Source organism: Cynocephalus volans, chromosome 7, assembly GCF_027409185.1.
Source record: "Cynocephalus volans isolate mCynVol1 chromosome 7, mCynVol1.pri, whole genome shotgun sequence".
Taxonomy (NCBI): Eukaryota; Metazoa; Chordata; class Mammalia; order Dermoptera; family Cynocephalidae; genus Cynocephalus; species Cynocephalus volans.
The window spans coordinates 151,817,250-151,842,652 of NC_084466.1; the positions used below are offsets into that span (position 1 = coordinate 151,817,250).

The 25,403-nt window shown below is 45.7% G+C and overlaps 1 protein-coding gene across 1 annotated transcript in view; it reads left to right on the top strand.

The window, feature by feature from the left end:
- The window catches only part of BTBD16 (BTB domain containing 16), a 50,926-nt gene that overhangs the window by 17,303 nt on the left and 8,220 nt on the right, over positions 1-25,403 (top strand). Inside the window, exons 7-11 of the mRNA XM_063101612.1 lie at positions 556-625; positions 1,866-1,996; positions 10,511-10,630; positions 23,824-23,915; positions 25,301-25,383. Coding sequence (XP_062957682.1) covers positions 556-625; positions 1,866-1,996; positions 10,511-10,630; positions 23,824-23,915; positions 25,301-25,383 — 496 coding nt within the window. The remainder of the gene's footprint in view (positions 1-555; positions 626-1,865; positions 1,997-10,510; positions 10,631-23,823; positions 23,916-25,300; positions 25,384-25,403) is intronic.

A 25,403-nucleotide genomic window follows, 5' to 3' on the forward strand; every position in this document is an offset into this window, starting at 1 on the left:
AGCTTTGTTCTCTGCACACCAAGGGCCTCGCCAGGTGGCTCATGGTACGTGCTCAGTAAATAGATCCTTAACGAGTATGCCAAGTTAACATGTCCTAGTCATGAGAAAGAACTGAGATTTTCATCAGAAAGCTGCTCTTTGAATCCTTTGTGCAGAGAGGGTGTCAGCCCCCTCTAGCAGCACTGCAATGGTCTGTACAGGAAGAAAAGGCCTCAGGCAGGAAGGTCGTGAGATGGCCATCTTGGCTAAAATTAGGCAGTTAGGCACCTTTAGGAGCGTTAGCTCTGACCAATAATATTGCTCCCTGGTGACAAGTATAGTTTGTTTCCTTCCGAAGGATTTGATATCAGGCCTCATCTCCCTCAGCCCAGAGCTCTTTGTAACAGGCCCTTCAGGGCTTGTCCTCTGGCCAAAAGTCCATATCCCTAAAATGAGGCTTCCTGCCATGTGCAAGGTCTCTGCTGCCATCTTGGAGTTGAACAAAACTTCTGGGGCTGCCCGCTTCTCTGAGAGCAGCCCAGGGGTCCTCTAGGAACAGCAGTTCTTTCTCTGCAGGTGTGTGGTCATGATGATGAATGGACTCACGCCCAGCACCATCAAGAACTTCTACCTGGCCGGCTGCAAGGTGAGAACAACCTGGACCCTTGGGGGCCTTCAAGAGTACCCCAGACTCTGGGATCTCACCTACCGGGCCCAGCTCCAAAAAATGTATTCGGAGGCACCAACTTAAGGATAGTAATATTTTAGTTTGCCAAGTGAACACATTTTTTAAAAAAATCATTTTATTTTTAAAAGGATGTTTTAACACCAAAAAAGTAAAAAGGACTTAATCTTGCGGGGAGGTAGGAAGTAGCACAGCCTTTCTCCCCAAGACAGCAGACAACCTTCCAGGACATTCTTGCTGGAGTTGTGTCATCTTGTCCCACCTGGGCCCAGTCAGAGTGCTGTGTCAGTGCTGGGGACAAATGACCCAGTCCAACTCTGTCATTACCAGAGGAGAAAACTGAGACCCAAGTAGGGCAGCAGCTTGCCCAGGTGACCAGCTTTGGAGGGGCAGTGCTGGGTTCAAACCTCAGGCCACCTGATCCCAGTTCCCTCCATGTGGCCACCATTGACCTGGAGGAACACAGGCATTGTGAAACAGACGCATTTTACCATAACATTCGGATCACGCACAATCAGCCTGTCACAGTTCTCTTGTCATCATATCTGAGAATGTTTTATCTGCCTGTTTTGTCAAAGACCACTACGTGGTCCTCCCCCTCACTCTACTAGTATTAGAAAGTCACTCTTGGTGGCATCTTTGCATTCTAGTCTGCATTTCCCAGCAACTCTTTTACCCCAGAAGGACCCCAAACCCTGAGGATGTTCAAGGTGTGCAAGACCCTCTCAGGGTCCACTTTCCCTGTCCTTTAATTCTTGCTTTTAAGGTGTGTGCCCCTTATAGCCTCAGAACTCCACATGGCCTATCTGGCCCTTCTGTGATCAGTCACTGACTTTAGCCCAGGGATTTCTGTGTCCAAGGCCCACCTGAGCTTGTGTCTGGCTCTGCCACTTAACTGGCACGTGACCACAGGCAAGAGCGGAAACCTGGGAGCCTCAGTTTCTCCATTGGTAAAATAGGGATAATTATGAACCAACTTAGTAGGATTGGGGTAAGGATTGATTTAAATCAACCAGGTGCAGCGCCCCAAGCCTAGCAAACACTCAGACAATGGTACCTGCTATAATTTGTGTATTCTGTGAAAAAGGTTTGAGCACGTCCGGGCGTGACATTCACTCTCGGGCACGCATGCAGCATCATCGCAGGCCAGCAGAGGGCGCTGAGAACTCAGAAATTCCTTTGGCTTTTCTTGCCTTCTCAGTACAAGGAAGAGCAGCTCACCACGGCCTGTGTGAAGTGGTTGGAAATGAACTTGGTCCCTCTGGTGGGGACACAGATCCACCTCCGGAAAATCCCTCAGGAGCTGCTCCACAAAGTGCTGATGTCCCCCAGGTTAGATCTGGTTCCAGGGGTGGGCCTGTTGGGAAAGAATGTGCCCAGGGGGGCTGCCCCCACACCCCTGCAGAGCATGCTTGTGTCCTCCTTGACGCCAAACTTCCTGCCCTCCTGGATGGCCAGGCCTCGAGTGGGCCTGAAACTCAGGGAACTGTGTGAGGGATTGGGGAGGGAGCTCCCTTCACACTCCTTCTAGGTAGGGACCCTCTGGGTGCCCGCTGTCTCATTACCCACCTGGGTGAGAAAAGTGAAAGATCTTATTGCCTAAGTAATTTTTTTAAAAAAATCAAATTAAGATTAAAATCAAATTAAATTCATGACAACATGAATACACATTGATTGTGGAAATTTTGGAAAACAGGGAAAGGCTGAAAAGGGGAAATAAAACCTCTTACCCTAAATTAGTGTACATCTCCAGCCCTGACCCCTCTAATGAATAGCTCTAGAACCAGATACTTGAGAGAGTGACCTCTCTGACAGTTAAGACTAAACCCCAATTCTTGGTGCCCCTTGCCCTTTACTGTACCCTCACTCCACACCCAGTGTTCCTCGACCACTTGACCAGCTGCTCGAGCTAGGCCCTGAGGGTCCTCTGGACACCACGCCACTCTGGCCTCACTCTGACCTTGAGGTCAGTTCTCCTTACGGACTGAGCCCATCTCTATGGGCTTTCTGTCCACGGGCACCAGCCCCAGCCAAGCCTCCGTTGTCTCTCATTTGGACCATCACAGCGACCTCTAACTCAGTGTCTGCCTTCTGGTCTTGACCCCTTTCCAATCACATCTCTGGCCACGGGGCTTTGGCTCTGTGGACCAGTCCCCTGAGTCATTCATGGAACCATTCCCCAGTGCTTGGCTTTTTCGGTTATTTCCAGTGTTTTATAAATATAAATATCACCTTGGTCCTTTGACATACGTTTATCATAATCTCCGATTATTTCCCCACATTAAACTCCTAGAAATGAAATTACCAAGTCAAAAGGACTTTCTGTTTGTTTCCATTAGTCTTTTAAAAAATATTTCATTTGAAAATAATTTGCAACTTAAGAAAAATTCCAAGAGTAATATAAAGAGTATCAACATACCCTTTACCCTGAGCCAGCCTATTATTCAATTTGTGCCCTGTTTTGTCATTTATATCTATATGTGTATCTACATGTACACATACTCAGGGGATGAGAAGGGGCCTGGCAGGGACGTGCATTTCAGGCAGCAGGGTCAGCACTCACAGAGGCCCGTGAGGCAGGACTCAGCAGGGAAGTCTGGGCAGGAGCCAAAGGCCCGTGGCTGGACGTGTGCTTGGAAGGGGGTCAAGACCAGAAGGCAGACGCTGAGTTAGAGGTCACTGTGGTGGTCCACATGAGAGATGTGTATATGTATCTACACACACACCTACTTTTTTCCTGAACTGTTGGAGGTAAGTTGCACACATAATGCTCCTTTACCCCAAATGCTTCAGTGTTTATTTCCTATAAAAAAATTTTTGTTTAATATAACCTCAGTCAGTGCAGTTATCAACTTCAAGCAATTTAACATTGATATAATACTTTAACATCATTGGCCCGATACCGTCTTTTACACACTTTTTCCCTCCGATGCAGGATCCAGTTTAGGATCACATATTGCATTTTGTGTTGTCTCGTTTCTTTGAGCCTCTTTTTAATAGGATCTTGGCACCTGTTGCAAGTTACCAAGGTTGTATTCCCTTTGGGTGAATTTAAAAAGTGAAAACTAAATTCTACTAACAATCTTAGTGGTAACTTAGAGAATAAGTGTTTACCCACGTCAGTGTGGTGGAGAGCCTTGTGATTTCAGAAGTTAGATCTGGAAAGACTGACTCCACTGCTGGCTTGCATTTACTAAGCAGCATGTAGTGCCCTCACATTGATGGAGACGAAAGGCTGCTAGAACAGAGTTCTGATGTTGAGGGAGACCAGACCATATTATCTAAGAAGACTCCAGCCAGGAACCCCAGCCCCATGAGCAGCCCCAGGGCACTGGGTGTGTCCCCAGAGTCATTCTGCTCTGTCCTCCTAGGCCTCTCCCGACTCGTGCACTCCCCCACCCTCAAAGGGGCAAAGGTTATGCAATCATTGAAGAAAATATAAACATGACATCTCTTAGACTTTTCACAACACTGTCCCTCCCTTGGAAAGGCTGAGCTGTCCCACCCTGGTACCATTTAACCAAAAAGGGTGGGGGGTGGGGGGAAATGTCTGACCACAACCAGAACGTTAGTGATGGAATAGGCCTGACAAAATGTAGCTGGGCAGGAAAAGAGGTCAAGGACATTACGTGTTCAGTGTCTAGACTCACCAGCTGGGGCAGACATGAGTGATTTGGAAACTGGGTCCTGCTCCTCCTGCCCCCTCCCCAGGAGCTGTCTGCACAGGCAGTCCAGGGCTACCCCAGCTCACGGAGGGCAGAGCCCGCATGGCCTCAAGTGGGCAAGGAGATGGTACCACAGTTGATGGCTGCCCAGATTCGGGTTCACATCATCCAAAGTCAATCTCCAGTGGCCACCCATTTTAAAGCCTGGGGTCAGTGGGGGACAGAGGATGCAGGAAGAGGGACGCTTGTTAGAAATTTAACCAGGCTGGGGTTCCTTGTCTACGGGCGCTTGGTGAGTGGATTGGGTGCCATGGCCCACACCTGATTAAGAATGCACCTATCCGTGAGCTAACTTTTGTTGAGCACTTTGTGATGTGTGCTATGCCATGTGCACTGTCCCTATTAATCCCTGCAACCCCATGGGGCAGGTCTGGTGATTATCCCTGAGATAACAGGAGCTCCAAGCCCAAATCCTGCCCTCAACCCTGCACCTCCTCATTTGCTGTGGAGGCTGAGTCTTTCCAGCAGCCAGAGGAACACAGCAGGAACTGGATTGTCCCGAAGAGTCTTGTGGCCTCAGAGTGGAATGTGTGGAAGTGCCAACTCCTGAGGTCAGGGGGACATGTCCCTCGGCCTCACTCAGCTGTGCCTCCAGCCACCATCTGTGGCCCATCCCCAGGTGTGGTGTTTGGAACAACATCCGTTTTCAGCAGATGCTTCAACTTCTGGGCCGTTTAGTCTTCCCCGTCTCTTTGACCTCATCTGCCTCTGGGTTTTGCTTTCCATTTTGTAAACGACCTGGGGTAAAATATACACACCTTTCCTGACCTCCTGGGCCTCTGGTTTTATTTTGTTTGCCTGGGCATTTGGTGTTCAGTTCATTTTCTCCTTAGAGGTCACCACTAGGTTACCCTGTGCTACTGACTCTAATATTATGAAACCTTCATTCCAAGTTCTGTTTTCCTGGAAGCCAAGCTCCTTGTGGACATAGGAGGATGGGGACCTCCCAGGACTATCTAATTCCTGTCTACGCAAAAGGCTACCTTGCAACCAGGGGGCTCTGTGTCTCTCCGTGTTTCCAGTTCTCCCTGACTTCCTGCCTATGGTCCAAGGAGTCCTGGGGTCTCAGGGCTTCCCTAAGAAAAGCCACCCCGTCCTCCTGGTCATGTATGTCCCACGGCCTTCTTCTCAGTGTGAGACGCTGGTTCCCACTGGCATCTGGAAGAACTCCACTAATGTTAAAGCTTCTCTGGCTATAATAACTATAACTACCAATTATGTAAGCACTAGTTGTGTACAGAACACTCTGAGTGGGTTGGCCAGACTAATTCCTATAGCAGCCCCATGGGGTGGGTACTGCTACCTGTGTTTTTCACCTGTGGATTGGAGATTTCAGGAAATGTAGGGACTAGCCAAAGGTCCCCCCATGCAACATGAGAGTTGGGATTTGAACTCAGGTCTGAGTGGCCTCAAAGCCCATGGTCATAACCAGCCCCCTGACATGCTGCCCTTCATGAGGCCTTCTTTTTCCTTATTGATGGTCAAGATCAATAACGATATTGATATTATTATTATCAATGTAAAAAAAATTATAAAGGTGGGAGGATAATACAAAACACAATCATGCTCATGTCCTCAAATGAACAAATATAGTTGGCCCTCCGTATCTGTGGGTTCTGCATCCACAGATTCAGTCACCTGAGAATTGAAAATATTAAAAAAAGATCACAATGATAAAAAAATAAATAAAAAACAATATAGTGTAACAGCTATTCACATAGCAGTTACATTGCATTAGGTGTTGTAAGTAATCTAGAGATGATTTAAATGACATGGGAGGATGTGCGTAGGTCATATGCGGATACGACGCCATTTTATAAAAGGGACTTGAGCGTCCACGGATTTTGGTTACTGTGGGGTCCTGGAACCAATCCCCTGAAGATATGGAGGGATGACTGTAGTAACATTTTGTCATAAATTAAGACGTCAAGCATTGCCAGTAAAGCAGGTCACCTATGTTCCGCTTCCCAGTCCTGTTCCCTTCCGCTCTGTCTGTCCCTTTGCTTCCTATCAAACCACGGTTAGGAACTTGTGCAGAACCAATGCATGTGACATGCTCTTACTACATATGTGTCATCTGTAAGTAAAGTGTAATCTTGTTTTGCAAAGGTTTGAACTTCAAATACATGTTCTCACAGTGATTGTGATGTTCTGCGGCTTATTCAGGAACATCAAGCGGTGTGTTGTCTCCATGTTGACACTTACATATCTAATTAGCATTTTAAATTTAGTGTCCCTCATTGTCTCTTTTTATGGTTTTTAGTTTAAAGTCTATTTTGTCAGATATAAGAATAGCTACTCCAGCTCGTTTTTCTTTTCTGTTTGCATGGTAAATCTTTTTCCATCCTTTCACTCTTAGTCTGTGTGAATCTTTATGGGTGAGGTGGGTCTCTTGTAGACAGCATATAGTTGGGTCCTGCTTTTTGATCCAGTCAGCCAGTCTGTGTCTTTTAATTGGGGAATTTAAGCCTTTTACTGGGCACAGACTTCATGAATACGACCCCAAAAGCACGGGCAACCAAAGGAAAAATAAACAAATGGGATTATATCAAACTAAAAAGCTTCTGCACAGCAAAAGAAACAATTAACAGAGTTAAAAGACAACCAACAGAGTGGGAGAAAATATTTGCAAAATATACATCTGACAAAGGATTAATATCCAGAATATATAAGGAACTCAAACAACTGTACAAGAAGAAAACAAGCAACCCAATTAAAAAATGGGCAAAAGAGCTAAGTAGGCATTTCTCTAAGGAAGATATACAAATGGCCAACAGACATATGAAAAAATGCTCAACATCACTCAGCATCCGGGAAATGCAAATCAAAACCACACTGAGATACCATCTAACCCCAGTTAGGATGGCTAAAATCCAAAAGACTATGAACGATAAATGCTGGCGAGGTTGCGGAGAAAAAGGAACTCTCATACATTGTTGGTGGGACTGCAAAATGGTGCAGCCTCTATGGAAAATGGTATGGAGGTTCCTCAAACAATTGCAGATAGATCTACCATACGACCCAACTATCCCACTGTTGGGAATATACCCAGAGGAATGGAAATCATCAAGTCGAAGGTATACCTGTTTCCCAATGTTTATCGCAGCACTCTTTACAATAGCCAAGAGTTGGAACCAGCCCAAATGCCCATCATCGGATGAGTGGATACGGAAAATGTGGTACATCTACACAATGGAATACTACTCAGCTATAAAAACGAATGAAATACTGCCATTTGCAACAACATGGATAGACCTTGAGAGAATTATATTAAGTGAAACAAGTCAGGCACAGAAAGAGAAATACCACATGTTCTCACTTATTGGTGGGAGCTAAAAATTAATATATAAATTCACACACACACACACACACACGCACACAAACCGGGGGGGGGGGGAAGAAGATATAACAACCACAATTATTTGAAGTTGATATGACAAGCAAACAGAAAGGACATTGTTGGGGGGGAGGGGGGGAGGGAGAAGGGAGGGAGGTTTTGGTGATGGGGAGCAATAATCAGACACGATGTATATCGACAAAATAAAATTAAAAAAAAAAAAATAAATAAATAAATTTAATTGTTGTGCAGGGTTCTATTGAATGGACACACAGCGATCTTTTTTCATTCCCTTCCTAATGGCCTTTCATTTTGTTTATTTTGTTGCTATGACAAACAGTGCTGCCATGAGCATGCTTGTTCGTATCTCATTCACACGGGCACAGCTTTCTCTATGGTCTATGTTCAAAATGGGGCTTTCATTGTGTATATACAGTTTTCTCAAATAAAATATAGAAGACAGGAGGACAGTGTCTTGTGAAAAGCATTTTTTCCCTCCTAAAGAACAAACACCAGTTGTGTTCCAGGGGCTGCTAGCAAGCAGCAGTAAACACAAGTAGTGCACAGCCCAGCTGCGTCCGCCTGTGCTGCAGGGAGGTTTGGAGTCACTGTGAGTCCCATTCTCATTGAGGCCATCAGAGCTCTTAGGTAAATGAAAGCATGTTTGACTGTCCTCGGCATGGTTACTTGCTGCAGGAACTGATACTTTTGGGTACTGATACTGGTTTAAAGGCAAAAGGCTTTGCTTCAATAATTATCCTTCATAAATAAAACCAGATTCTGATCAGTGGAGCTCCAGATTGTTCCCCGTGCTGCTACGAGCTCCTCTTTTGTAAGATCTCCAAGAACTTTCTAGGCTTCAGGAATGCATGCATGGAGTCTGTGCTGGAAGTCACGTAGTTTTTCCAGTTGAGCTGACACATTTCTTTGTGGGGACATCACACCCAGTGGCTCTGCGAGGAATCGCCCCGTTCCTGCCTCGCCGTTGTTGCCCAGACAGCGGCCAACTTGGTCCTGTCTAGCCGGGATCAAAGCCCATGCATCTGTAGGTGGCCCGAAAATGGAAAAGGAGGAAAGAGACAGTTCTGCTCTGTCCAGAAATAGCATGAGAGGTGGGTGGTGACATTTCCATTGCTGTTTAGAGTCACGACTTAGCCTGGGTTCCACCCACTATGCCCACTTAAAGTGGTGAATAAAGAGACTGGGGCATATTTTAAAGCAGGGTGCCATGTCCACGGTCAGAGACTGAAAATATCAACGAGTCTAAGAAACGTTGAAATGGCTTCGTCGATAATCATCAGAGGCCGTTGGAAACGCTGTTTGGGGAACAACCATACTTTACAGGGCTGACGTCACCAAGGGCACCAGCCGCTCTTTGGCATCATTTGTTTCTTGAGGAAGGGCCTCATGCTGCTGCAGGCACAGGGTGGGCTCTGGAGCCGTCACCCAGCCCTGCCACTTACGAGCAAGAGCTGCCATTTACTGAGCATGTCGTTATGTGCCAGGTGCTGTGCTAAGCTCTTTGTATGTGGGTGGTCAGCAGAATAATGGCCTCAAAGACGTCCATGTCCCAATCCCTGGAACCCGTGAATATGTTAGGTTATATGGCAAGGGGGAATTAAGGTTGCAGTTGGAATTAAGGTTGCTAATCAGCTGACTTTAAAGTTATCTGGGATTACCTGGGTGGGCTCAGTGTAATCACAAGGGTCTTTAAATGGAGAAGAGGGAGGCAGAAAACTCAGGAACAGAGAGAGATTTAAAGATGCTGTGCTACTGGCATGAAGATGGAAGAAGGGGCCACAAGACAGGGAGTGCCGGTGGCTTCTAGATGCTGGAAAAGGCAAAGGGACAAATCTCCTCAGCGCCTCCGGGAGGAACAGGGCCCTGCTGACACCTTGATCTCAGCCCAGTGAGATCTACTTTGTACTTCTGACCTCCAGAACTATGAAATAGCAAATCTGTGTTGTTTGAAGCTGTGTGGCTTGTGATAATTTGTCACAGCAGCTGTACGAGACTCATACATGTGTCACCTCCTCTGCTTGTGGCCTGTCTCTTATGCGCAGTTGCTGGGCTTGCTCTTTTACAGACGAGGATGTGGCAGCTTCTTGCAGGAGGTTCCAAAGCCAGTTTGGCGCAGATTATTCTAATGTGACCGATGCCCAGATCTGAGCCCAGCATTGTGTGACATTGAATAAGTCATTCGTGTTTTAGCCCTCAAGCAGGGCTAAGACCGGGGTGAGGCATATGAAGCATTCACTTTGGTTGCAAAATTTAGGGTGACACCAAAAAAAACACAGTCATCAAGATAAAATATATTTTTGTGCAATATTTTAAGATCAAAATTAATGCAAAAAAACCATGATAAACAAAATATTAAAATTTTAAATAAACACAAGGTCAGTCTCAATTTCCACATCTATAAAAGTAAAGACTATATTCCAGCTTTGTAGGATTATTGTGTGCAATCAAAAGAATCTACAGCAAACATCTAGGGAACACCCAGCACATAGTGGGAACTCGATCAATGGTGGCCATTGTTTTGCAGCAGCACGGGGGTGGGTGACAGCACAGGCCCAGTGTCAGGCTGCTGAGGCTCGAATCCCAGCTCCTCCATTCACCAGCTCAGTGACCCTGAGCAAGTCACTTGACTTCTTTTTGAGGCCACCTGTAGAATGAAGTGTGGAGGTGCCTCATCCCTAAACTCACTTTTAACTTTATTTTCTTATGTATGATGTGGTTATTTGCCATTCCTAAAATTTCTTCTCCATCTTTTATTTTGGCCAGGTTGTTCACCTTTAGTGAGTTTCATCTTCTGAAGACAATACTTTTGTGGGTCTACTTGCAATTAAGCCACAGCATTCAGGCAATTCCGATCCATGAAACCGTGCTGGCATTTTTTAACAGGTAACGTAACTTAGTATTGATTGATGAAATGTACATACACTGGGTTTTTTTCCTCGTTCGTAATATCATGGGGGAGACGCATCAGTGATACAATTTTTCATAGTATCATTCAGAGTGCACAGAATGCAATTTTCTTTATGGGGCCTAAGATTACGGGATGCCTTTGAATCACTAAATTACTTGGAAAAGTAAATAACATGTGGGTGTAATGTGAGGTCATCATATGCTTCTGGGAACTTGTGTGTCCATTATTAGACATGATGTAAAAGGTGTTCCTTTTGTTCAGGAAAACTACACTGACCTTTAAAACTTCATTTTTAAGGTCCCTAAATAGGATCAGGTCATTCTCATTTATATTTTGCTGGATGGCATATAAAATTGTGAGTTTTCTGGACAAATGAAAAAACATTTGAGTGTACAAAGATTTCATAGCATTAATCCAGTGTCTTATACTCGTTAAACTTGTAAATTCTGAAAGTTGTATATCTCAACACTGAAGGGAAAAATAACAGCAGTAATGACAGTGGGCACCATGTAAACATGTTTCACTAAGCGCCGTGACTCTGACAAGTACTTTCCACGCATTATCTCATTTAATCTGCATAATACTAAGGGGCTGGCCTTATTATTCCCACTTTACAGATGAGGAAACTGAGGTAGAGATGAAATATCTCATCAGAGACCACACAAGTAGTAAGGGATGGAGTCTGACTTGAACTCAGATCTGCCAAAGGCTGGGACGCTCGGCTGCCCACTCCTGGGAAGGCAGGTGGGATTCCTGTCTCGTGCCAGCTGCAGGTGGTTCAGTGGCAGCTCCCTGGACAAGGCATTTAGAAAGATCCTGAGGCTGCATCTAGGTTCAGGGTTGTTGTTAGCCAAGGACTTCTAAAACTGCCTGCAGTGCACTTTCTCTCCCTCCCTGTGTCCCCCTCTGCCTGTGAGTGTTTTCTGTCTGTCCAGTCAAGAGTGCCTCCATCTGCTGTGGCAGCCTGGGGATGGGGAGCCGGCTGGGGGTGACAGTGTGTGTGGTAGTTGGTGGCCTCCAGTGTGAGTCTCCTTTGCCTCTATTGAAACTTCATGAAATATGCTCACATCACCCCAGCTGGCTGTGCAGTGTGGTGACCCTGTAGCCAAAGACAATCCCAGGTGGCCTCAGAGGCTGTGCCCCAGGCAGGAAGTAACGGGTGGCCTCCCCATCACCGTCAGGTTTGTGTTTCTGTTCTTCAGCAGAAATGAGGGCTCCCGAGCATGATAAGGCATGTTCAAGGAAGACATTTCTTTCGTACATATGGGTTTAGCAGATAAACGGGTCCTCACACATTAATCCACGGATTGACCCGTGCAAGTCAAGTTTCATTTGCATTCTTCTGAAGCATTCAATCCATTCCTGGAACATCTGTGCACCATGTTAACTAAGGAGCCTTTTATTCCCTGTCTCGTTATTTGGGGAAAGCAGTATTCAGTGCCAGGATTATGTATACTTTGCTTAGTTTCTATATAATTTGAACCCAAATGTTTTAAACACCGCACCCCCCCCAACTCTTTTAATAGCCCCGAGACACTGTTTCCAATGAGTCACGCACATCAGGAGAAATTGGTACTTGGCTCCAGGTCAGCCCTCGTACTGGAAATGTCTTAGCACTGGGAGATAGGAAATGAGCTGGAATGTGGGTGATTCATTGGAGCTGTGGTTTTCATGTGGGAGAAGGAAGGGGAAGAGGGAGGTAGGGTGTGTGGCCCCCTCCACCAAAGGTGGAGCTCCCGTGGCCTTCCGTAGCACCGAGCTGGGAACTCCAGCGCTCCAGCCCAGAGTGTAACATGCATAGGGATTTCTCCCTATCATAGCTTTTCTATTTTCCTCTTGAATCTACATTGATTGGAATTTAACCCCCAAACCTCATACTTCCACACAGTATGTCCCTAAGCCCCCTGATCATGCACAGTTTTCCCCATTGGAAAATGTTTGCTTGTTTCCAAGTTGTCTCACTGCTCCGACCTAAGCACCAATGATATCTTCTAACAGGGCCCTGGGCCCTCTCACAGCAGTGCATGGGTGGCTCTGACAGCCTGTGTGTCTGCCCTGGGTCCCTTCCCTCCCACACTCCTGTTCTGACCTCCACCCTCTCCAGCAAGCTTTGGGTCCAACTGGGAGAAAAGATGGGAAAGTGGGGGCTCAGACGATCTTCCCCCTGCATCGCCCAGGCCCCCTGTCCCCACGGCCTCTCAGCTCCAAGGACCGTGGGGCCCATTTATAGAATTGGGGATAGTTCTCCTCCTGTCCCAGCTCACTCTTCTGCCCCAGAGTGGTGACACCTCTAAGGTGTGCCCCTGTCAATGCCCTCCACCTCTCAAATTCATCTCCTGAGTCCCTGGGATCCCTCACCTGGGGATCAGCCCTGTGTCTGCTCCTGCTTATCCCACCCCAGCCTGCTGCGTCTCCTTTCTTGGGCTGTCCATGGTGGGGACATCCCCAAAGGGCCTCTCCAACTAGCCCCTTATGAACCTCTTGATTCATGTATGTGTCCTGCCTTCCCAGGCACATAAGAAGAATTCGTCACTCCCAACTTACCTGGCACTGTGCTAGGCATGTAATAGCTTATTGAATGATGAAATTCCATCAAACATTTTTATGTAGCTTAGTTCCCCTCAGAAAAGAAGGTCTAATATGCTGCTACAAAATTCAGAGAATACCATGTTTGTGGCAACTTGAAGTAACAGGATCATAGACAAGTTTCCATTTTTATTGATGACTAGTGCCTATTGGGTGCACTAGAAGGATCCTGAGCTTTTCTCTAAGTTCAGTAGGGAAGAACATCTTGGTAGGTTAGTGGTATCTACCCTAGACACAGGCTCGGAGATTGGTGGTGACTATGTGCCATGTTTGCTGTCCCCTCCTGAGGATCCCCAGGACTGACCAGCAGCAGCGCAGAGCCTGGTAGCTGCTGGCCTAGCAGGGCTGGTGGCCGGAAGGCTCAGGCAGCTACATGGCACTCTGTTTGCAGTGGAGGTGGAGGTGGCCTGTGGGGAGTCACAGTTAGACTGGCCCAGAAGTGGATCACCAGGAGAGTTGAGCTTCAAAGTCCAATGGGGCCAAAGGGAATGGCTCATCAAGGAAGTTTCAGTGGCCAATGACAAGGATGTGCCAGGAGCATATAAAGGTGGGACAGAGGGACAGACCCCTGGGAGACAATAAATAGGCCCAGGAATGAGAGTGGAGGAAGTTGACTATTTGGCCCTAATTTTAAAGCTGCAAATACTGATGAAATAATCTAAATGACAGAGTGATCTCTAAGCTCTCTCCAGGGGAGGGGGACATTTTGAGGCCATCACATTATGGGGACTTCCAAAATGGGATAGTAGCTTCATAATGTGGCAGCAGGGAGACAAGCTACCCAAATGCTAGATAGCAGGTGACCCTGTGACCTAGTAGGAAGGAGGCTGAGCTGCACTGTGAGTGTGGCCTTGGCTGGCTCAGCATCTGAAAGGAGGGCTAACAGTAGCAACGGAGCAAAACGAATCCGACGCCCTTTCCTCATCTGTCTCAGCAGTGTCTGGAAGTTGAGCTAGGTGGGAGCATGTTTGAATAACTGTCTTCTCCAGTGACAACTGTACCTGCAAATAAAAACACAGGTCCAAGCCTTTTCTACTCTCCCATTTTCTCTCACTCATTGATTTTTTTCAATCTTTCATTCATTCAACAAATATTTATTGAACATGTACTGTGTGCCTGGGACACTAATGGAACGTTGAAGGGACAGTTTCTCTACTTAGCCAGATGTTTAGGAACATCTTCAGGCTTACTTTTATTGCTGTTTAAGAACATCAGTATAGGAAGAGAACATGCACACACACAGAGACACATACACACACACAAACACACACGTGCACGCTAACACATACATACTTGCACATACATAAACACACACAGACACACACATCCCTCTGTACCCCACAGCCTGTTTTCCTGGCAATGGTTATTTTAGCAAAACAAATAGTCTGTCCAGAATTAAATTTAACACCTCCTTGCAGGAAAAACAAAAAAGGTAAGCAAAGCCGTTTTCTTCATCTGTGGGGAAAACATCATCATTTCATTCCATTAGCAGCCTGAGAAGTTCGGGAAAGCTGTCAAAACTCATAGTTGGAGAAGGGCCCACAGCAAATTCTTAAACTTTTCTTAAAGTACATTTTAAATCAAAACATAGAATTTTTCTTCTATGTTTTCTTCTGGGAGATTTATAGTTTTAGCTCTCACATTCATATTTATGATTAATTTTGAGTTAAGTTGTGCACATAGGAGGTAAAAGTTAAGGTTCATGCTTGTATGGAGACACCCAACTATTCCAGTGCCGTTTGTTGAAAAGATTACTCTATTTTTCTGGAGTTGCTTTCGGTATCTTTGTCAAAAGTCAACCTACCATATGTGTGTGTCTATTTCTAGACTCAATATTCTGTTCTCTTGAGCTATCTGCCTATTTTATACTAATATGCTATCTTTACTACTGTAGCTTTGTAGTAAGTCTTGAAACAAGGTAGTGTTAGTTCACTAGCTTTGGTTTACTTTTTTGAGGTTATTTTGGCTAGTCTGGTTCCCTTGCATTTTCATATTAATTTAAAAATTGGCCTGCCAATTTTTATAGAAAAAACTCATGGGATTTTGATAAGGATTGTTTGAATTCACAGACCAATTTGGGGATAATTTACATGTTAACAAGATTGAGTCTTCTGATCCATGACCATGGTATATATTTCCATTTATTTAGGTCCTCTTTTATTTCTCTCATCACTGTTTTGTAGGAGGTCTTGCACATTGTTTAGAAAATTATATCTAAGTATTTTATGTTTTGAACATTATTTTAATGAGTATTGTTATTTTAGTTTTGATTTCTGATTGTTCTTTGCTAATACCAATGTAGAAATACAATTGATTTCTGTACATTGATTTTGTACTCTGCAACCTTCCTAAGCTCACTTATTAGTTCTAGTATCTTTTTTGTAGTTTCCCTAAGATTTTCTACATAGACAATCTTATCACCTGTGAATAAAAACGGTCTACTTCTTTCTTTCTGTCTGTATACCTCTTTTTTTCCCTTGCCTGATTACATTAACTAGAATGTTCAGTATGATGTTGAGTAGAAGTAGTAAAAGCGGACATTCTTGCCTTATTCTATATTACATGGCAAAAGAATTCAATCTTTTACCCTTAAGTAGAATGTTAACAGCAGGTTTTTTGTAGATATCCTGCATCAGGTTGAGGAGTTTGCTTTCATTCACAGTTTGATGAGAGATTTTTATCAGGAATAGATGTTTTATTTTGTCAAATGTTTAATTTGTTCTTTTCTAGTTTCATAAAGCGAAAACTTAGGTCACTGATTTAAGGCCTTTTCTTTTTTCTGTAATGTAAGTGTTTAGTGCTATAAATTTCCCTCTATGTACTGCTTTAGCTGCATCCCACAAATTATGATACGCTGTGTTTTGAATTCATCCCATTCAAAATACTTTCTAATTTCCCCTTTGAGTTCTTCTGTGACCCATGGGTTATTTAAAACTGTGTTCTTTGGTTTTCAAATATTTGAGGATTTTCCAGAGATATCTCTGTTATTGATTTCTAATTTAATTCCTTTATTATCAGAGAAAATACTTTGCATGATTTTAATTCTTTTAAATTATTGAGACTTGTTTTATGTCCAGATATGTTCTCTCTCAGTAAATGTTTATTATCTTTTTAACGTGTATAGAATTTGTTGTGATAGCCCCTTTTTCATATATGATACTGGTAAATTGTATATTTCTTTTCTTTTTTTCCTTGATCAGACTTGCTAGAGGTTTGTTTTATTAGTCTTTTAAAAGAAACACCTTTTGGCTTTGTTGACTTTTTTCAGTGATATGTTTTCTGTTTTATTAATTTTTCTCTTCATTATTTCCTTACTTCTACTTTCTTTGAGTATTATTTGATGTTCTTTTTCTAACTTCTTGAGATATATAACTAGATAATTGATTTCTAGGCTTTCTTCTTTTCTAATTTAGGGCTATAAATTTCCTTCAGCTGCATTCTACAAGTTTTGATATGATGTGCAGTTGTATAGTGTATTGGGTCACAAGTGGGTCTGGCTTTTTCTAGCTTTGGATTGGGGGACAGACTGAAGTAGAGAATGTGAGGAGGACAAGGGACCAGTTGCCACTGACTGCATGAAGGGCAAAGAGTCTGAACTAAGGTGGTGACATGAGATGGAGTGGACACAGTGGCCAAGGGACCAGTTGCCACTGACTGCATGAAGGGCAAAGAGTCTGAACTAAGGTGGTGACATGGAGATGGAGTGGACACAGTGGCCAAGGGACCAGTTGCCACTGACTGCATGAAGGGCAAAGAGTCTGAACTAAGGTGGTGACATGGAGATGGAGTGGACACAGTGGCCAAGGGACCAGTTGCCACTGACTGCATGAAGGGCAAAGAGTCTGAACTAAGGTGGTGACATGGAGATGGAGTGGACACAGTGGCCAAGGGACCAGTTGCCACTGACTGCATGAAGGGCAAAGAGTCTGAACTAAGGTGGTGACATGGAGATGGAGTGGACACAGTGGCCATAAGAGCAATTGTGGCAGCAAGATTTCATTCATTCACCTGGTATACCTGGCTAGAGAGGAAGAGGAGAAAAGTAACCCACTGCAGTTTGGTAATTTATACAAAACCATGGCATCTATGCAGATGATTTTATTTTGGATTGATTATGGTGAATTTAGATAGATCAGCTCATTTATTGGGAGCTCAGAGCTACGGGGTTTTTTAAATGCTGTCTTGCTGGAGTGATCTACTATGGTTATACGCTTGGCTCGGGTCTCCCCGAGAAGATTCTCTGGGAGCACCTCCTTCCCCTCTGTCTGATTCAGATGCCTGTTTTCTGGGCTCCATAGTATCCCACAAGCATCTCTATAAGCTTTCTCACTTGTTTATTTAAAACATCTATTGTGACGATCTTTTCCTAAGTATGGTTCCCACATCAGCTGTTTGCAGCAGGGACTGTGTCTCATTAACTTTATACTTCCAGACCCCCATATCTAATAGCTGTTCGCTGAGTAGTAAATGAATGACATAGTGAGTGTTCTTTAGTGGTGATTTTAATCTCTGAAATATTTCACTTTAACTCTGAAAACTACTCTGCATTAAATGTCAGATAAATATTACAAGGAGGAAAGTAGTGACTTTCTGGTCATCTGTTTGGTGTTCAGTGAAAACAATTGATGTGTCCCAGAGCCTCCTTGAGAGTAACAGCTCCCAAGAAGTGGCCAGAGCACAGATGGTTTCAGTTCTGCTGGGTGTGAATTTGACCTCATGGGCAACTTTCTCCCTCCACCCTTAGGCACTACAATGCATGTTACATTTCAGATGAAACTCTCTTCTCAGGGCCTGGGGATGACTCTTCACTTGCTTTGTATATGCTCAGGCTCAGCAGGAGATTGTAAACTTGCCCCTTGCTTCTTTTGGTCCCATGTGTCCTCTTCTTGGTGCCTGGGACAGGGCTGGATCTGAGTGACCTCTGGAGGGTGGAAAATCCAACCTAATAGCAGATGAAATTGGTCATAATAATTAGAAGCAGAAAAAATCTTCCCTCCTCCAAAACCCCTTCCTCTGGAGAACAGTGTAGAACTTTTCTTATGATGACAAAAGTTGGGGTGAATGTCACTTTGGAAGCTACATGACAATAAAATGTGTTCAGTTCATGTCAGTTCTTAAATTGCTCACTTTATCAGCTCGAAGGAGGTTGACGCTGGAAGGTCCCTTACAGATCGACTGGTCCCATCCTTTCATCTTGCTGTGGAGTGAACTGAGGCCCAGGGATGGTAAGGGGCTCGCTCAGGCTCCTTTTGCAAATTGGTGGCAGTAGTGGGGTTGACCTAGGTTTTCTAGGTCTTCTGGCACATTGTTGTACTTTGAGATCTCAGGGTTCAGGACAGACAAGTCATAACAGATGTGTAATTTGGTCCACTGATTTATTAAATCACTAAATGGGTCCCTCAGACACTGCAAGGGTGAATTCTGGTAATGAGCTTACAACCTCACTGGAAAAAGGTCATTGAAAGCAGTCAGCAAAGCCAATTCTACATGATTCCAACTTCTAGACTTGCCTGACCTCTCCAGCTGAGTCTCTTCTTTCCTGTGCTCTATCCAAATCTGACCCAGTCTTTACGGAGCTGGCGAAGGACAGGTCCAGGAAGCCTTCCCTGATCTCACCTGCACCTGGGACAGATTCCTCCTCTGAGCTTCTCTCTGCAGAGAAAACCAGAGCATGTGCTGTGGGTGTGCACTGGCCTGACAAACCCACAGCACTTTTCCCCGCCTTCCCACACAAACCGCCCGGGGGGACCACCCAGGGGAATTGCCAAGGAAAGTTGCCCAGCTGTAACCTGCACCCCAGGTTCCCTGAGCCTACTGATTTCTCAAGGGAAATTCTCTGTGATGCTGTGTCCCCAGGGTAGGCAGAGGCCGTGTGCCTCTTGTGATTCATGAATGGCATTTGCAGATGTAGCCACAGAGTCACCATGAAACTAGGCACCCCTAGTGTGGCAGCACTGATCCCTTTACCAGAGCATTCATTTTGAAATAGCCCATGAGTCATGGACATTAGAGCCATTAAATCGTTCTCTCTTAGAATTGCTCTGCCAAGCCCTGCACAGGGAGGTTGATGTATTCTGAGACAAGAGGATTTCTCATTACCTGGCTTTCATGCTTCTTGACTCATTCATGTCTTCTCTTGCTCAGACCAGTATTGTCTCTGCCCTTCTTTAGCTCGGCTCTCTGGAACCCAAATCTCCCTTGTTCTCAAGGTCCCTGTGTGTTATTGATTTTAAGTCCTTACTAATTTTTCACTCCCCCACATTGCTTCTTGGCTTTCCAAACATACCGAGAGGCACCAAAGCACGTCTTCAACAATAAGCACCGAGAACCGGAAGGAGCACAGGAGTCCAGATGTAGGATTTCCTTAAGAAGCACAGCTGTGGTTATCATTATCAGAGTTCTAGTGAATCCTGCCCAGTTTTCCCTTTGGACAAGGATCAGGTCCATCTTGACAGTCAGAATGACATTGGATTGGGTGTCAATGAATGACTAATAGGACTTGGCCTGAAAAATGAGGATGGCAACAGCAGACAGGATCACATGGGCAGAAGGATATCAGCATGGAATGGCCTGTATGTGCATGCACGTGTGTGAATGTGTACAGCAGGGCTGGCACTTCTGGCACTTCTAGAGGATAAATTGTGCATGAATGGAGAGATGGAAGGGTGGGATTGAGTCTGGAGAGCTGGCAGAGACCAGATCATCTAACCAATTCACCCAACATATTGCAAGCTGAGTGCTAGGCACTGTAAGAGGCAGTGAGAGCACAACAGTACACATAGCAGACACAAATCCCATCTTCACGGAGCTTGCAATCTAGGAAGCAGAGACAGACAACACATAAGGTGTGTGTTAGGAGAGGTCAGCCCTGAGTCCGGGTCCCACTTCTGCCATATACTGCCTATGAGACTTTGGGCAAGTAACCTGACCATTGTGCGTGAAGGTGACGGGGCCCCTTACCAGGACTGGTGGGCGGATGGAGCAGCTCTGACTCAGGGAAGAGGCCCAGAGCAGCTCTTGGCAGTAGGTGCTGAATGGTAATGACATCTGGTGGGTGATGATGTGGTGGTGGCAGCAGGAACTGTTGTTTCATGTACCACACTTTGGGGTGGGGAGCCAAGAGGACCGTTCCTCATTCTTTGATTGCAGAAGATGCCCAGGTCGATACTGAGTTACATCCTGGAAAAAAGTTGTGTTTCCTTCTCATTGTGAGTTATTGCCCCCAAATGTGTATTTTTTTCCTAACCGCTTTAAAATTTAACATATCATTTCAAATAGTTTTCAAATAAGCTAAGTAACTTTTTCACCCTAATCCTTTTTAAAATTGTGTAAAACTTGTATAACATAAAATTTACCACGTGAACCATTTCTGTGCATTAAGCAAGCACATTCACATTGTCGTGCGACCTTCACCACCATTCATCTCCGGTTCATTTCCATCTGCCCAAACTGAAAATCTGTACCCATTCAACAATAAATCTCCATTCCCTCATCCCAACTCCCGGCCCCTGGCAACCACCATTCTACTTTCTGTCTCTATGAATTTGACTATTCTAGGTCCTCACAGAGTAGACTTACACAGTGTCTGTTCTTTAGTGTCTGGCTTGTCTCACTTAGCACACTCTCTTCAAGGTTCATCCATGTAGTAACGTGTCAAAATACTGAAGAGTGCATTTTAAGACAAAAATTTGAGGCACTGAGCCTAAGAGGGCTTCTGGTCTTACACTCAGCAGGAATATGGTAAATGACTCCAGCAAATGACAGGACAGAGGAGGTAAGAAAGTTGTGGCTAAAAGCAGCTAAAATTACAATCTGTACCAGTCAGAGGGTGACATGTCCCCAAGCACAGTCTTTCAGGAGATTGATGAGGAATTTGTCTCCAGGGACTTGAGAGCAAGACCCAGAACCAACGTGGGTGTCTTTCAGTATCAAGGAACTGTGAACAGTCTTCTCTAAAGCCGTCACGCCCCAAGGGTTTCCCAGTGAACTTCGGGAGGTGGAGATCATGACCCGAAGTCTGTCCCAGAAAAGTAAATGCCAAACCACAAGTGGTCTTTGCACAGACAGAGCTCAGCACCAGGGGAAACCAGCATGAGGTTCCACCGACAGAGCCATGCAAAGAAGTCCCAGACTCAGCAGCCTGCTCACTCCCATTTTATGTGACATCGAGTGAACACACTCCTCATTAGGCCAGAGGGCAGCAGATACCTCTGCTCCCAGACAGGAGGTTGCAGATAAAATGGAAAAAGAGCTAGGCCAGACTTGGGAGGCCCGCGGAGGACGCTGGCTCTGTGACATTGGACCTCATGAGGCTCTAGCAGCAGGCGTATACTGATTGGTTCCAGGGGCTAGCCCACACCCCTCAGATCCTTAGAGATTTTAGAAAATCAGGAGCTGAGGACACCATTTTCTCCTGTTGAGGTGGCCCATGGCTTAGGCGATTTAGAGAGTGGCAATGAGGATGAATGCCACCGAGAACAATCCCATGCCCTTGACCAGCTTGAGTCCAGGCCACTGTCCCTGAGTGAGAGAACAGTGATGGTCCCCACAGGGTACTGAGGACTCGCTGGCACCAGCTGTTGTGCCATGCCCTCCCAGGCACTGTCGCTTTTGCTCCTCCCATCCACCCAAGAGGCGCTTGTGGCTATTGTCCCCACTTGACAAAGAAGGAGAGTGAAGCTCAGAGAGGCTCTTCCACATGACCGATGGATGGCTGGGCCAGCCAAGCCCCTGGTCCCTCTGTGTGTTGGGCAATGAGCCAACTCAGGACCTCTCTGGGTCCTCCATAGTAGTGGACATCATTGCCACTTCCTCGTGACCCCAAGTGGTCCAAAAGTCCAACCACCTGTCTCAACAAAGCTGCTCCCAAGTCCTCTGGGAGGGGAGGGTTGTCCAGAGAGACCTGGCTGCTGGTCGTCTGGGTCCGAGTGCCTCTCGAAGGAGAATCAGGGCCTTGGGGTGTCCTACTCTCCCAGTAGTCTTCCTGCTCGAAGCTAAGCTGCAGTATTGGGGCCAGGTGGCTTCTGCGTGGAGGGGGAAATGCCTTCCTCTAAATCTGTCCTTTCCATCCTGTGGCTGATGCTGCAGCTGCAGCAGGAGCTCACTGCTCAGGGCAGTGCTGGGCTGTGGGAGCCTTGCTCACTGTCCAGGTCACTCGGCTAGGCTAGGGGGGCGGGGGCTGCGACGGCTTGGCCCCTTCCTCCCTCCTTGACACCTGCCATCCAGCCATGATGCCTCCTCAGTTTTTCCTCTGTTAAATGGTCAAAGAGAGGCATAGATGGCATCCAGATCAGTCTGTGGAAAGGAAGCAAGCACGTGTTGTATGTCCCACTAAGATGTCACCAGCTCAGCTCCACTTGCCCTGAGCAACGGAGGGCTAGTTCCAGGATCAATAGCCCTGCGCTCCTGAAAGTATCGACCTCACTTCATGTACGCCTGTTCTGTCTGCCTCCAGAGACAGGCACATAGTACAGTCTAATAAATAATCATTGAATCGAACCAGAACTCATTTGTCTGTGAGCCTGTCTCGCCTCCCACAACTCCTCAGCACCCCTAGACCTATCTACTGGGATCACTGACCACAGAGGAGGTGGAGAGAGTCCCGGGGATCCTCAGATCTTATGAAAAGAACTGGTTCCAGCAGGCTGGCAGACATCTCCAACAGAGGCGGGACACAGGCCAGTGGTGCGTTCGGTCCAGGCGGGACAGGGTGTGATTTGGACATCACCCTTGATTCATGAAAAAATAATCTGAAAGTACCATTGGCTGGTCTTATACAGGATCTGCCTTGAGGGAGTGACTTTGCATTTTCAAAGGCACTTGGAAAAATTATCCCCCATTGTCCCCATTTGTGAAAAGACCATTTTGCGAAGCAAATTATTTCAGAACAAGGGTGTGTCTGTCTTTGTGTCTTCTCGGGAGGAATCTGATTTTCTCAAGCCAGCCCTGACCTTTAGCCCTGTGTAAAAGTTAATTAGAGTTTGGTATTAACACTGTAGCGGAACTGATCCTGAAACCAGCTGCTGAAACTGGTTACCCACAATCTGCTATTTTTTTCCTTTTAATTCTGCCAGGAAGTGCTTTTGAGGTGCCCCACTTGGCCACTTACTGGGAGCACAGCATATGTAGAGGAGGGTCAGCAGTCCCGAGTTCAAGTCCTGACTGAGCCTTTGCTTTTCATCTGTGAAAGGGAGATGATAATACGTGCCCCCTCTGTCCCCCCCAGGAAGTTTGAGAAACTCAAGCGAGAAAATGTATACTGAAATCCTCTGTGAAGTATCGTGTTCGCAACAGTCACTTAATATGTATTTGATGGGCATCTACTATGTGCCCAGCTCAGTGGTAGACACTGAGCGGATACAAGCATTGGTCTCATTGCAGTCTCTAGGGTTAGACTTTACAAATGCTAGCTAGCCAAGCCACCCCTGCTTCCCCTCACCTAACCCACCCCAAGGGACCCAGGCACCATCGACGTCTGGCTGGTGAAACCAGTAGTCTCTATGACAGGGCTTCCACTAGCCCTAGCTAATGCCAGAAAGGAGTTTTCTGAAGGCCTTTTATTCTTCTTTGTGCCTCTGCTAAGCGTTCCCAAGAAGTGCTGCTTTCTGGACCGGGATATAGGACACAACTTGATGCCCCTGTTCCTCTGCTTGCGTCTGCACGGCATCACCAGGGGTAAGTCCCAGCATGTGAGGGACCTGCCCCACCCCCCAACCACTCCCGGGGAAGCCTCACCAGATGTTTCCGAGGAAATCAGCTGAGATCTGCCATTGTCTCTTCCAAGCTGTGTGACTTTGGGCAAGTCACATAACTGCTTGGTCTCAGTTTCCTTGTCTGTAAATTAGGGAGAATCAGAGCTCCTATGAAATACCGTGATGGATAGATGGGCTTAAATATTGTGAAGCAGCACACAGCTGCCAGGGGCTGTTTTATTGCCAGCTAACTGTGTGCCCTGCCTCTTAGCATGGGATTGGCTTCTGTGTCACATGTTTGGAGATTTGAGAGAACACTCTGCTCTGTGCTCCAGACCCGGGCTTGTGCTTCCTCAACCTCATGCTCTGGGCACAGAGGAAGGCAACTGTGACTTGGGAAGAGGAAGAAAATATTGGGGAACATGTTTGGGGCAGCCAGGAGGCCACCCAGTGAGATCTTTGCATCTGAAAGGACTTTGGAGCACTTTTTCAAAGCCATTTCTAGTTATCCAAATATAATAAGTAAGTTTAAAACTCAGGGATGGTTGATGGAACGAGGTAGTTTTGTCCAAGAGGCTTCTAGACACTCTGAAAACAGTGATTATTCAATCTCAGACCTCTCCTGCCAAGCAGGATTGCAGCCAAGGAGCTGTGGATGCTTGGGGGCAGGGTGGGGGTGGGGTGCTCTGTAACTTACAAAGACCTTAGGGATTCCTGGGGCCTTGGGAAGGCAGACCTAGGGAAGAGTATGGGCAGAAAAATAAAAACAGAAGCAATTTTTAATTGGACCAATGTGTAGCCTAAATATCTTCTTCCTTTTTTCTTTGTAATAATTTTGGGTAATATTGTGAGAATTGGAATAGCTTTGAAGGGCATGGTTGATTGTTCACAGCTGTCCTTTGAGGCCCAGGGATGGCTTCTCCTTTAACAGTTGTTCCCAAGGTACCTTCCAAGGCTCACCGGGCAACAGTACCTTCTTTTAGGATTGTTGGGAATTTATTCCTTTCAAAATAATAAAAGTTTAACTTAAAAGCATTACTATGTAGTATAGAAGATTTCCTACTGAGGTTAAAACTGCTATCCAGTTTGGAGTAAATTCATTCATTCCTTTGGAAGTTTATTTGTATAAGTTCTTCAAAGAGAGTTAATTTGGAGTGCAAAAGTAATTGACTCTGAACACAACCACGGTGATTCTGAGCTGTCTTACTGCCGTTTTATCAACCTAACCTTAAATGCCTTTTATAAACCAAACCTGCCCTTTTCCCTTCTGTCAGCTTCTGACTTCTTTCTTTTTATTTCTATAAATGAGACTTTAGAGTTTCTGTTGTGAATAAAACTGTAAAAATGTTCCCCTGTGTTTCTTCCAAGGCAAGGATCTGGAGGAGTTAAGGCACATTAACTTCATCCCGGAGGCATGGCTGGTCCAGGTTACAGCCAACCATTACCACGCAGTGAGTCGCCAGCTCAGCAA